At 29.5% G+C, this 14073-nt stretch overlaps 1 protein-coding gene across 1 annotated transcript; it reads right to left on the bottom strand.

The window, feature by feature from the left end:
- Positions 1 to 8501: 8501 nt before the first annotated feature.
- On the bottom strand, positions 8502 to 13837 carry LOC113556342. Its single transcript, XM_026961217.2, has 3 exons — positions 13564 to 13837; positions 11428 to 11596; positions 8502 to 10469 (listed from the first exon to the last, which is right to left on the bottom strand). Exons 2-3 carry the CDS (start codon positions 11594 to 11596, stop codon positions 9088 to 9090), a joined length of 1551 nt encoding a protein of 516 aa, XP_026817018.1. The 5' UTR covers positions 13564 to 13837; the 3' UTR covers positions 8502 to 9087.
- Between the last annotated feature and the right edge of the window lie 236 nt (positions 13838 to 14073).

Genomic DNA, 14073 nt, shown 5'->3' with positions numbered 1-14073 from the left:
TGGCTATATTACGCAGTCGAACGAACCGTGAAATATCACCTTTATGCTACACCGCATTATGTTTTGAACAGAAACGATATTGTGTACAGAGTTGCCTCAGAAAACTGTAACTACTGTACGCATTATTCCTATATTTTAGCAATATAGTTATAGGTATGTGTTTATAAGAAGCACATTTTCGTTTTTAATTTTCAGTAGGTAGTATAGTGTCGCAGTGGCGACAAAAATTTATTGTAGCTATCTTGAATATTATAGTTTAACATTAAATATATATATATGTAATATATGCACAATCGTTGATATAAAAATTATATTTCATATTAGATCAGTATTTATTTTTATATACCTAATAGTATTGTTATTTCATACTACCGCCACTACCGATAATTATTTAATGTTGTTAATCAAAACCATAAATATTTACGAATAATATACATATTGTTTAATATATACACAAGTATTTAAAGCCCAGAAGTCACAAATATTTTAGCAACAATTGGATAGAGTAATGCCATGGCTGTAGCATTAATTAAGTATATATTATTAATTATTACAATGAGATCATGCATAATAGATTCGTTGTCGGGTATAAGAGCCCCTTTCCCAAACTTACATTAGAGGATTGCTTTTTTACGATAAAAACATTTTTTATTCATTAAAACGTTTTAAAACAATTTTGTTGTGGTTTGTAAATGATTAAAAAACGTTTGAATACACCTTTATTATTCTCTAGTTGTACGAAATCTCTATATTTGTGGAAGAATTAAAAAGAATTGACAAGGTTTCGTGATAAAAATTGTTAATAGATCTTTTATTACTTCATACTTTGATTAGTATAATATTCTTAGTAATTATATTACTTATTATTATATCCTACCAATTACAGTAATATCAAGTATTAAATTTTACTTTTGGAAGTGTTAGTAATTTCTATAAAATAATAATAAAATTTATTATTGTTTTTATTTTTTAATAAGCCTTATTGTTACTCACATTTGTCATTAGTAATTGTTTTTTTAAATATTATAAAACTATATTGAATGTTTAAAATTAAAAAAATAACATACAAACATTTTTAAAGGATACAATATTATAGAGTAATAAAAATAAATTGCATTACTATACATTATATTATAATTGCATTACATAATATTTTTATATGCTTATATAGTTATATGTTTAGTTTAACATATGGTACTAATAAATGAATTAATATCATCAATGTTTTTGTTAAAAAAATTTAATGTTTCACTTTATGATTTCAAACACTAGTTATAAGTATACCAAGCGTACTTTTAGTTTGCTTATTGAATGTATATTGTAATTTAATTTTTATTTTTTAATTAATAAAAATATAACATAAATTAACTTTTTCAAACATAAAATGATCAAAAATGGGAGGAAAATAAAAAAACTAATTTAAAAGCATAAAATAACTATTTTTCAAGATACAAAGAAAGTATATTATCCCTTTTGTCTTCATAATTTAATTTATTTCAATTATTTCTAATTTTCAGACATAAAAATATTAAATTTAGTATTTAGGCATTATTTATCTGTCGAGGGCTATTTATATTTATTTATTTGTTTAATGTTTAATTTATCTAAATTAATGTTTTTTTTCACTAAATGCTTAAATGTTGAATAAGATTATAAAATTCTATTTTTTAGAATTAAAAAAAAAAAAAAATTGTTTGTTTAAATGTTTGGCATCAGCACTTGCATCTACTGCACTGCATTTTATTTATTTTGTTCTGACATTTTGACTATTTTACATTTAGATACATAACATTTACATTTTACAATGATAAAATTCGAATAATCTGCAATTCAGTATCACAGAAAACAAAATAAATCAATAATTATTCAATTTAAATTATTTTTTTTTGTCATAAATGGTCAATATTAAATATTAGATAAGATAGTTTTAAGAAATTTGAAAGCCTATCGCATAAAATTTTAATATTTTTTAAATAATAAAAAAAAATATATATGTTAATATTAATCTTATAAATATGTTTCATAAAGTTTGTTTTTAGCATTAAAATTATTAATATTTTATCTGTTTCGATGGGTAAGTTAGCTCTAGTAGTTTAAAATACATTTAAAATGACATTTATTTTTTTAAGTGTTATCATATTATTCTATGTAAAATAATCCAAAATAAATTGTACCGTTCATATGTTTTATGCAATATGTATTACTTAATACATGTAGATAGGTATCTAGATTTTTATAATGCTAATGCATTTTATCGTTTAAATGTACGTTTGTGTAACAGCTTAACACTTTAATCAAAATACATATTTGGAAATTATTCATTTTGATTTGAATATTAAAATATTACTTTTATTTAATTTATTGAATATTAGTTGTTAAATAATATTTTTGAAAATGGAATCAAGAATTATAATTATTATGTTCAGTGAATAAATAGGGACCTAAACAATCTTACTAGATATTAAAATAATCTTTTTTGTTTTAAATTATATTAAAAACGTACCCGTTAAGTTAAAGTTGCCTGTGTAATAATTAAACCATTAAATTAATTAATTAGTACATCTTAAAAATAACTGGTTCAGTTAAAATGTATGAAAAAAAACTTTTAACTTTAAACTATCGTTAGTGGTCTGTTTTGTTGACTTTAATTGAAATAGGTTATCTAACAATTTTGGATGTTCTTTAATAATTACAATATTAATTTTGATTTATATTAACATCGAACATTGTAGATAACGTTTACCATTATTTTTTCATAAAATGGATGAAACATATTTTCATTTAAAATAGAAATATGAACAATCTTCTTACCACCATAGAACTTGATAAACTTGATGTTATACGTCTTATTCAAATAACCAAAAAAATGGTTCTAAGAGGGATAGAGATATTGATGCACAATTAATTTAAACTTCATTCAATACTCATCTGGTTCTTCAGATATTACCAAATGCAAGTCCATAATTTATGTCTCAAATTATAGGGTAAACTATTGTATATATTTTTATAGAAACCTTTGTTTCTTTATTATTATTATTAATATTTTGATTGATAACTGATTACTATTAGTAATAATAGATTTTCATATTATGACACTTAAAACCACGATTTAAATAATTTTTCATGTATACGCAAACGCTATTTTTGCTTTATAATAACAAAGCTTTTACGTAATATATTGAGTCCATATTCTCGAATAAATCGAGCAAAAATTTCTATTAGTTTTCAGCCGACTAAACATTATAATGTAATATATTATTATTCGATATTATACGAATAGATTGGTTATTATTGTGGTCGATATCGATTACCCAATTTTCCTGTCAAACATATTTTCGAATTATTTTAAGAGCGGTCACCAGGTAGTATCAAAACAACGAGGAATTACAACACAGATTATTTCAAACGATGCAGTCACACTGTGACAGTTAACTCGAACAGGAATATAAAAATAAATTCTCTTTGTCCAATAGATTACTCCCTCTCCAATTCGTAGGTTTGAAATTGTTGATATCTTAGTAAGTATCTCCATTTGAAAAATCGTTATTATTGTGTTTTTTTTTTTTTTTACGAAAGCAATTGCAATACCATTCAGATTATTATATTTTATAATATTTACTTATTTTACTATATTTATAAACATTTGAACAAAGTTTTATGAAATGTCAAATGTATAAACGGATAAAGCGGATAATGTAAGAATTATAATATATAATCCGAGATTTTTGTACAATAGTCTACAATGGATATATAGCAATGGAAGATAAAAATTTGTCGGATAAAATATAGATAAATTTTGAGGTTTGCCTTTTCCAGTATCATATTAATAGATTCAATAATTATGATATATTTATGTATTTATATATATATATTATTTTTAAAATAATTTTTGTGTCCATCATCATTTTTTAGATTGGTAATAATAATGTTTCAATCTTCAATTTCAAGGGTGATTTCTGTTAGCAAATTGGGTCTAGTTGGTTAAAATGCTTAGTACCCACTAAAAAGTAAAAGTAAAAAGTAATTAGGAAATATAAAAATAAAAACTAAGGAAGTTGTTTTAGTATGTACTATTTGTAAGAGTATAATATATGTTGACATTTATTGCAATTTATGTAATAAATTTGAATTCAACGATAAATTATTACTTATGACAAATAATACTGAGTGAAGATTATCTCAGATATATATATAGGCTAAGTTTCTCAATATGTTTTTTATACTGCTATTATTTTTATGAATAATATAATAAGATTGGAAGATATTTAAACTTTAAAAGCTAAAAAAAAATCGTGCAAATTTATTTTAGATATTTTTTTATTACGAAAAGAAAATCTATAAGGAAAATTGTATCATATTTGTATATTATGTCAAAAACTAAACTTTTCATTTTTCTTTTAAATTTTTTTAAATTATTTCAAAGTAACCTAACCAATTGGAGAATTTTTGTTGTTATTACAAGAAACATACTATTACTCAAAAAAAAAAAAACAAAACATATATCCTAGTAAACCAATAAATTTAACGCTACGCTCAGATTCTAAAAATCAAGAAAAACTAGAAAATGTCCTACATAAATCCTGTTTACAAAAAAATCGATTTATTTTTGTTGTAATTCAAAAATTAAATAACTACGAAGATACTTTCATTCATATTTATAAAATATTTGCATTTTAATTTTCTCAATAAATTTTAATTGTTTCAATAACAAACAAAGTTTTTTTGCGTACCTTTAATAAACTGTTTGTTTTTTAGTAAAAATATTGATAATTGAGTACAATGTTTTTCGTTTTTTTTTTTTATTGAAATTAAAAAATAAGTATCGAAAATCCATTTACATATTTTCCAAATAATTGAAATATTTTAGGATATTATTTAAATTCATCTGGCAATATCAAAAAACAACTAATCTTCAAACGATTTTTACTTTCTTGATTTTTAATCAAGTAAGTATGGTAATTGAAATAAAAAAAGTCTGAATTTTTAAAACTTCAAGAATTCTTGTTAAATAGAAAAATGATAAAAATATAACTCAGTTGTGATGATTAAGTGGATAATGAAGCTAGCTTTAACATAAAATATTAATGAGAGAGATCCGATATCATACCCAAGCAGTATAACAATTTGAATCCACAAAAAAGTCGGCGTGAACAGTACCAAAATGTCAATTTTTTTAACTTTTCTCCAAAACTATTTTAGCTAAAAAGTTGGTTGATAGCTCATTAAAAAGGGATTAACAAGTAGATAGAAAACGTGGGATTAAAAATGTTTAAAAAAAATATTTAATTTTTCACAGTTAAAAAAATAGTTATTTTTTTGCTTGATTTTCATTTAGCGTGGTAAATTACCGAAACTGGAGAACGTATTTTGTTATTTGGAGTCTTGTTAGATTCACATTGGCTAGGAGAAGTGCTGTGAAGATTTTCAGAACTTTATCTTCAATCGTTAACTCACTACAAAGCTATTAAGCTGAAAAACACAAAAACGCCCAATAAAATGTGTTATCATTTTTTTTTTTTGAAGCTCTGTAGTGAATTAGCTATAAAAGATAAGGTTCTGAAAATCTTCACTGCACTTCTCCTAGCCAATGTGAATCTAACAAGACCCCAAACAACAAAATCCGCTTTCCGGTTTCAGAGATCTATCTCACTAAATGAAAATGAAAATAAAATATATTATACATACATATTGCATACAATTAATAAATTTCTAAAAATTGAAAATCGAGAAAGTTTACATCTTGATCTCTGACTTGGCAAGCGTTTTTATTTTAATATAGTGTTTTTCAAAAACTATTAATTGTAGTAACTCGAAAATTACGTATACATAATCTTCTTTTATAGGCATTTCAAGTTAAAATTTGTACGAAATCAGATACATAAATAAAATGACGGTTTTAAATATTTTGATATACTTTTCATAATTCATCATAAGGTATATTACGGACTTACGGTAGGTCAGTGTTGACTATAAGATATTATTATATTAATATTACATTAGTTAATAATTAATTAGAATCTATGTAATGTTTTTGGCTACAATCACAATTCGTTTAACCTACCAAGTAGAAATATATGTTACTCATGTATTAATTTAAATAAATTATAAAATTTCATTAGAAATAGAAACTAGATAATGATTGTATATGACGTATTCACTATTTGCAAAAGATTTTAATGATTCATCACTGAAATCAAATCTAATTCATTGAGACATTATCATTTAATGACCTACTCAATTGCATATTTACCAAATAGTACTATGCAGCAAAGCGATATAATATGTGATTATGTTATTTTTCACATCATTAATCTTGTATTCTATCAATATTTAATATGTATGACATTTTCCCAATTTTTTTTAATTTGATATATTATGATTACTCATATAATTATAACGTGTAAAACTGTTTTAATAAACTGTATTCAAACTTGAATATATTCAAGTTTCTAAAAGTTGTTCACTTCTCATAGTATATTCATAGTATATTTTACTATATAATATACTTATTAATGTCCTGTATGATAAAATGTTAGTAGGTAGACTGTAGCTGTTAGTTTATAAATAATAAATGGTAAATTGTACAAATGTATTTACATATACTTGTAAAATTATCTCAATTCAACTTAAAAACAAAAAAAAAGGTTTTTGATTTATTTTATCAATAATTAAAATAAATGGGACTCCGTTTGAAATAATATTTTAATTCAAATATTATATTGTAAACTTTTAATAGAAAAACCATATTTGTTTACTGACTTTTTAGACTGTTTTTTTTTTGTTATGAAACCTAAATGTCTTTTTTGCAAAGTTTGTCTAAGATTTTGACCCATAAAATAACATTATTATATAGTAATTTATAAGTCGCGGTCCTTAATTAACATAATTGTAGTGTTGGGAAAATTACTTTTAAAAAGTGGGTAATAAAATTACGTTAATTGTTACTTTAAATATATTTATTAAAACTACTCTCGCGTTACCTGACATAATTTTTACCACGTTACGTTACCTTTTCATTTAAAAAGTAAAATGTTAAAAATTACATTACTTTTTTAATATACAAAAACATACATTTACAATTTAAAAAAAATGCGCTCTGATGTTGTCCTGCATTGATTTTGTATGTTTTGTTAAAAAAATATATTGTGTCTGTTGTTGCTTTTTGGAATAGTGAAAATACTTAAACTTCAATTTTGTGGTAGTATCTGGTAGAAAAATTATATCTATTTGGTACTTTGAGAGACCAAATGGAAAATATTCTCAGTAAATTTCAAAATAATCGAAAAACAACTAGGGAAAGTTGTTCAGCTTTATAGTAGGTTTCGAGTGTTCCTTGTCATTAAGTGGATCATTGTAATAAAAAAACAAATCTGAGTAAAGACAGCAGGTAAGCCTGAATTCTTAGGATTTATTTTTTTAATTTATATTTCTATAAAACGTTTATAAAAAAAAATTGTGACACATTTTAGATATTTTTTAATTCATTTATAAATAGCTTACCTATCAAATACCTTGTATTGGATTTAAAAATGTTTTTGATCAAACGAGATTTTTTTTCGGTATTTATAAAAAAATAAAACAAAACTTTAGAAAATTTTATTTGCCTATAATAAATAGTTTATAAATAAATAAATATTTTAATAATTATATTGCGTATAGAAAATGATCATATTCACCATTTGGTGAACTTTTAAAGTATCTACAGTTTTTGTTATAAATTACATCAAAATAAATTTCACGGCTAACTAGTTTTTTGTAAAAATTTCTGTTTTTCTTTAATTTTGGTTTTTGGAAAATACTGGGAATTTAAAACTTTGACCTTTTAAAAGTATTAATTATAGATTCAATTTGGTACCAGAAATCAATATGTAAATGGAAATATATTCTACTAATTTTTCTACTTTTGTTATTTGTAGCTTATACACTCACAAAGAAAAAATTATATAAACATTATCGTAAAATATATACATTCATCGTGTCGCTTAGAATTTTAAATGTAAAGTAAATTGGATTCTTCTGAATATAACATTTACCATTTCACGCATTAGTAAAACGAATTCAACACATGCGGGTACGACGTCATCTAAATTACATAATAAAGTAAATATTATATGAATTATTAATAATTATTATTCATTCTTTTTAACCAAGAGTATGCTCTGAACTCTTGTCCTATATTTAAATACTTACGTAGTTAAAATCATTATGTGTTTTTATTTTTATTTTCGCTCTTATTAGTGTCTTTAGTCTTACTTATAATTTTTTAATACGTACCTATTACTTATGAACAATTGGACACTAGTAATGACTTGTTAGTATGAATAAATATCACCTTTTAAAATAATTAAATGTAAAAAGTGTCTAGAATATATCTCAAATATATTATAATATTTTTTATGTGTTTGTAATTGTATTTGTAAAAGTATTTAATAATTGATATTCTAGTTTAGGATTTAGGACGTTGATTTTAATAATAAATATAAATAAATGTATTCGACACATTGACATAATATTGATAGTTTAATAATGTATTATTACAAAAACCGATTTGGTCACAAATATTTAAAGTGCAGTTTTACTAGTAATCTTTTTACATCAATATAATCGTGTCTTATTGCCTCAATAACCGTTATGACATATAGATATGACGGTTTTCAGAACTCGTTTATTTTTATAATACTCAAGTATGGTGATATATTATATTAATTTAATGATGCATTCTCAATGGCAGAATCTAAACAATATTTGTGTATGATATAAATAACACCTTTTATAAAAATAATACAACATGATAATAATATGTTTGACACGACTTCCATCGTTAGTATTGTTTTTAAGCAACACAAACAGAATTGATCGTTAAAATATTTTGTGTTAAACATAAATATTTCAAAATAAGTTATTGCATTGTATAATACGTAGTCATATATAGTTACTATATAATATTGACTAACCGGTTAAAGTTTATATATATATATATATATATATATATATATATATATGTGTATATAAATTATATAAAAAAACTAAAAAATTTAGGGTAATGTACACTGCGCATGCAGTGTAACGACACAATAATAAAATATGTCAACCGTACGACACTGTGTAGCCCATGTTGGCCATGAGCGAGTCCTTCAAGACGGGTTTCAGAGTGCGTTCCATGTGTTTGGCCAACAGGGATCGAACTCCGCGGACGAACACGTCTTCCATTTCCATGAGGAGTTGGTCCTGCGCCTGCGCCTGCTGGTGTTGTGGGCCGTTGGCAGCGGGGGAAGCGGAGGACGCGATGGTCAACAGTGGGTGCTGGGGTAGTTTGTTGTGGTACTGTATCCTGTGGAGCCTGGGTTCCGGGCTGGGTGCCGGTGGGTTGACGAAGCCGGCCGAGACGTAGGGGAAGTCGACTGAAACGGGCGGGTTATCGGCGGGTGCGGTTTCGTCGGACGCTGACGAAGACGACGACGACGTGGACGGGCGCCGACCACTACGCTCGTCGCCCAGACCGCCGCTGTTGGACTCTGTGCCGCCGTCGTCCGCGTCCACGTCGGTTTCGCCGCCGGCCGACAACAGCAGTTCGTCGCTAGTGCCGCCGCCCAATTCGGACGACAAAAACTGTTCGTAGCGATCAGACGAAGCGGCCATCGCCACCGGCCGTTCCCTGTTGCCGGGGAATCCCGCCGCCCCGCCCACGCAGTTGTAAGAGTGGACGCTCACGTACGCGCCGGCCGGGTCGTCGGCGGGTTCGGGATCTATGAACGTGGCCGTTGTGCGAATGGTCATCGTTGGCATGGCCGTCAGACGGTTGGGCGGCGATTTTTCCGGCACGGTGAGCGGCGCGGCCGTAAATCCCAGACCGGCTCGGGGCCTGAGACGCAGCGTCATGTCACATCCGGTTTCGCCTCCGCCGCCAACACCGCCACCGCCGCCACCGCCGTACAATAGCCGCACCGAGCCGGACACCATCAACGTGCGGCCGAACCGCATGCGTGCCTCGAGCGTGTTGCCAAGCGGATCGTACCGGCACCCGTCAACCCGAGCCCACGAACGGTCGCCACCCACACCGCCGCTACCGGCCCCACCGCCGGCGTCGGCGCCGCTCGGCGAGGACTCCGCGGCGGCGGCGTCACGTGGCGGCATCACTTTGGCGCGCATTCCGGTCACGTACATTTCGGCGCCGGGTGCCGTCCGCAACCGTTGGTGTAGCGCGTAACCGGACAGGTCCATGAAACCGGACAGCGACTGCGGGACGGCGGTATGACGTCGGTTTCCGTTTTTAACGCCAGTCGCCGCAGACATCATGTCGCCGAGGGCGGACTGCACGCGGGCCATGCACCGACCGTCGGCCAACGGTGTGGTTGAAGACGCGGCCGCCACCGCCGCGAACGGATTCTTGTTGGTTATCTTAGGGGCGGCCCGCTTGTCCATCCGATGGCCAGTCCACCACAAGGTCGGCGGCACAGCAGGAGGCCGAACTGTAACGGAGAAAATCAAAATCAATTACGATATCACCCGACTGATGATGACCAATTGCATCGACGAATAATTTTGATCGATGTCCCCAGTTTTTAAGTCACTGTGAATAATTTATCAAACACGATAATTAACAATTTATATTTTACGATCGATAATTTGTTCGAATCTGTTTATGTGTTATCGAATGATAATCGAAAATAAATTATGGTATTGATCAAAGCTGTACATTTTTGCATACAATAGACATATATAAATTTTGAATGTTTATTTAAAATACGAATGAAAGGTCTATAATATTATATCGACTCCGCAATAATAGCGGTTAATAGATATAACAGGGGCGTACCCATGGGGGGAGTTCGGGTCTGGACCCCTCCCATTAATTGACAGCAAGAATTTAAACTTTTTACAAATTTGGACCCCCTGAAAATTTCCGGGATACGCTCCTGGATATAATATGATTAACAAACAGCTATGTAAAATCCATTTTTTCGTATCGCATAATAAAGTCAATGATGATTAGATGATATTTCAATATTAATCGTGATTAATAATTATACAGAAAATCATTATTTGTATGAAAATAGGAACCATAGAAAAGTAATTTATTAGAATTTCAGACTTTTTAACACTGTTCATACATCTATAAAATAATATGAATAAGCCGTTTTCGAGAAACTCGATTTATCCCAGAACCCAAACTTTTGTTGCAATAGACATATTCTCAATTCCTATAATTTGCATCACTCTTAATAGTTAATTATTTTTTAACTGTGAGAAATTGAGTTTATTGAGTAAATCTACAAATGAAGAATCCAAAACTACAATAAAACGTCATTTCATTTTTTTGGACAAGACGGGATTTTCAAGGGACCAATTTAATCGCATTATTGTTTAGGTATACACAATACCCAGTGTTTAACGCAATACGCGACGATGATGATATTATTTACTTACTTATTATATCGTCATCGTCGCCGATGCTGTTGGGAATGAACAGTTTTTGTTGGATTCGGTGGTAATCGATATTGCCCAATACTGTAGCCGCCAATGAACCGAAACCGCGTCCACGCTCAGCAGCCGGCAGCGACATTACTAACAGAAATGTCCATATCTTTAGCGCCATCTGCCGAACAAAAAAAACCAGCACAAACAACAGAATATTATTAGAAAAGTAAAAAATATTTGCATCGATTAGTTTCAGACATACGCGTGATGCACGTAGTTATTACATTCAAATGACGAATAATCGATTTGCGAGTTGTTAAAAAGGAATGCAGGCATGTATACGTGGTATAATGATATGCTGCAAGAGAATTCGTCTATTCGTCTATAATATACTCATTATTTCGAAAAATTTTTAACTTTTTTATAAATATTGTTTTCTATGTTATTTTATGCCGTTACAAATCAACGACTGAAAAACAAAATTACATTTTTTATGTTTTTATTATTTTTTTTTCATCAACGACATTCATTTTTAATTTTATATTCTTAGTCAGTAATTTTCGGAGTATTTCGATACATAACAATTGAATTTCAAGCGTGTAGTTATAATTTATACGAATTTAAAGTTTATACGAACAAAATGTCAATCTACTGCTTCGCTTATTTTAACTTTAAATAATTTTAACTAATTAAATACTCGTTCAAAATGCAGTATTTATACACTGAAATACACCGAAAAATATTTTGCTTAGGAATATTAAAAGATTATATTATTATATAAAAACGCATGATATGTATTTAAAAAAAAAGTAAAATAATTAAAATCGATTGTAAAAATGTTATTTGTAATGACATATGTTTATATGAAAATAATATTTAAAAAATGTAAAGACTGGGATGATGACACTTAAATGCATCTTATTGTATACATAGCTATACAATAAGAGCTATAGTATAGCTATAGTCGTGTGACTTTTCTATAAAGTTCACAATTCAAACACCCCCTCTAATGGCGAGGTGAGACGAAATATGGATAAAACTTTGTTAGCGAAAACTGCGCAAGACTTACCCAGTCAACTTTGAACGTTCGCGGTGGAAATAATAATATAATCGTAATAAAGTGTTCGTGTCGTTATTGAATGCGGATAACTGTTTTGTGCGCGCGTTGTCTAATTAGTGTGTTGTTATAAGGCGAATTAAAAAGAAAAGTGATTTAATATCGTTTTATTGCAGACTAAATTTTATATATTCTGCAATATATTATAATCTGTTCTACCGTATCTCTAATATCACGTACAAACGTATTATATCCTGCAGTCAGTGAGTCCCATTTAACGTTTGTTGTCTACCCATTGGTCGTTAATAGAGTTAGCGGTTTTCATTGTTTTCAGTTTTTCATCGCACTCGATACTATGCATTAGTGCCGATTTATGATTAAAATACAATAACTGAGTAAAACTGTTTCAATAAAAGTGTTCAAGTATACATTTCACAGTATCGAATTTTAATATATCTACCACCTATTGTGAATTATTACGTATAGATACCTATATAATAATTTTGAAATATTTTATAAACTAATCGACATGTACAAACAACAAAGTCGCAGTTTTCCATACGATAATATACGGAATAGGTAAAATTATATTTTGTTTAAATTCATTATTTTACTATACCATAATTTAATGAAAGCTCATTCGTGCCATTATGCCGCGTTCGCGCTAACTTTAATGATTTATTCAGCGTTTTTATAGATATAATTTAAATTTTTAGTATGTCATATTATGCATTATACATACAATACACTATTTACATGTAAATATAAATTATTTGGTTGATGTTGATCGGCTTTAATAATATTCGAAATATAAATTTTTAAGACCATATTATTAAATTATTAAGTATATAATAATATATTGTACAGAGCAATCGATCGTTCTCGACAAAACCCGTCTGCGTGCGAGGTAAAAGTATCCAACGTCCTAAGATCGGTGGATCGCGGTTCACACACGCGTGCAAAATCGCGTTGAAAACGTTTTCGTACGAGTATATGACCCGTATATACCTGCGTGTCATTGAATGCAAACAACGACGACGACGACACACATTATATATTATAATTTTTGTGAAAATTTCGTTACAGACCTTTTGTTGAAGACACGGCGGTCGAATACTTTGGCAGGATGTGAACACGGGTGGTAATAACCCTACTGGTAGTCGCGGACTATGCGAACTGGCTCGGAATTCAAGACGTTTTCGCGCGAGCGGGAGGAGGTTAGATACGCCACTGAGACGAACGTAACGAGACGACGACGACAGCTATCTCTGAACGGCACTGCGTTGGATATATAGGTGGTAAGGGCAAGTACAGGTATATAACACGCGGTTAACGGTCGTCGGTTCGGTCCGACAACCGAAAGCACCTGCCTACCTAATATAATATAATATTATAATGGTATCATTACGATATAATAATATACGAGTTCGGCGACGGTAGTGGTGGACGGGCGGGGTCGGGTTATTAGGCGCACCGACTGTGTATATTCCGCACAACCGGCGCGAGACTGCTGCCACAGTGCCGCGATATATATATATATATATATATATAGGCAGAGAGGTACATTATATTATAATATATATATATATATATGATAA

This window comes from Rhopalosiphum maidis, chromosome 3 (genome assembly GCF_003676215.2).
Source record: "Rhopalosiphum maidis isolate BTI-1 chromosome 3, ASM367621v3, whole genome shotgun sequence".
NCBI classification, from domain to species: Eukaryota; Metazoa; Arthropoda; class Insecta; order Hemiptera; family Aphididae; genus Rhopalosiphum; species Rhopalosiphum maidis.
The sequence above is the reverse complement of the archived record's forward strand: the minus strand, read 5'-3'. Positions and strand labels throughout refer to the sequence as shown.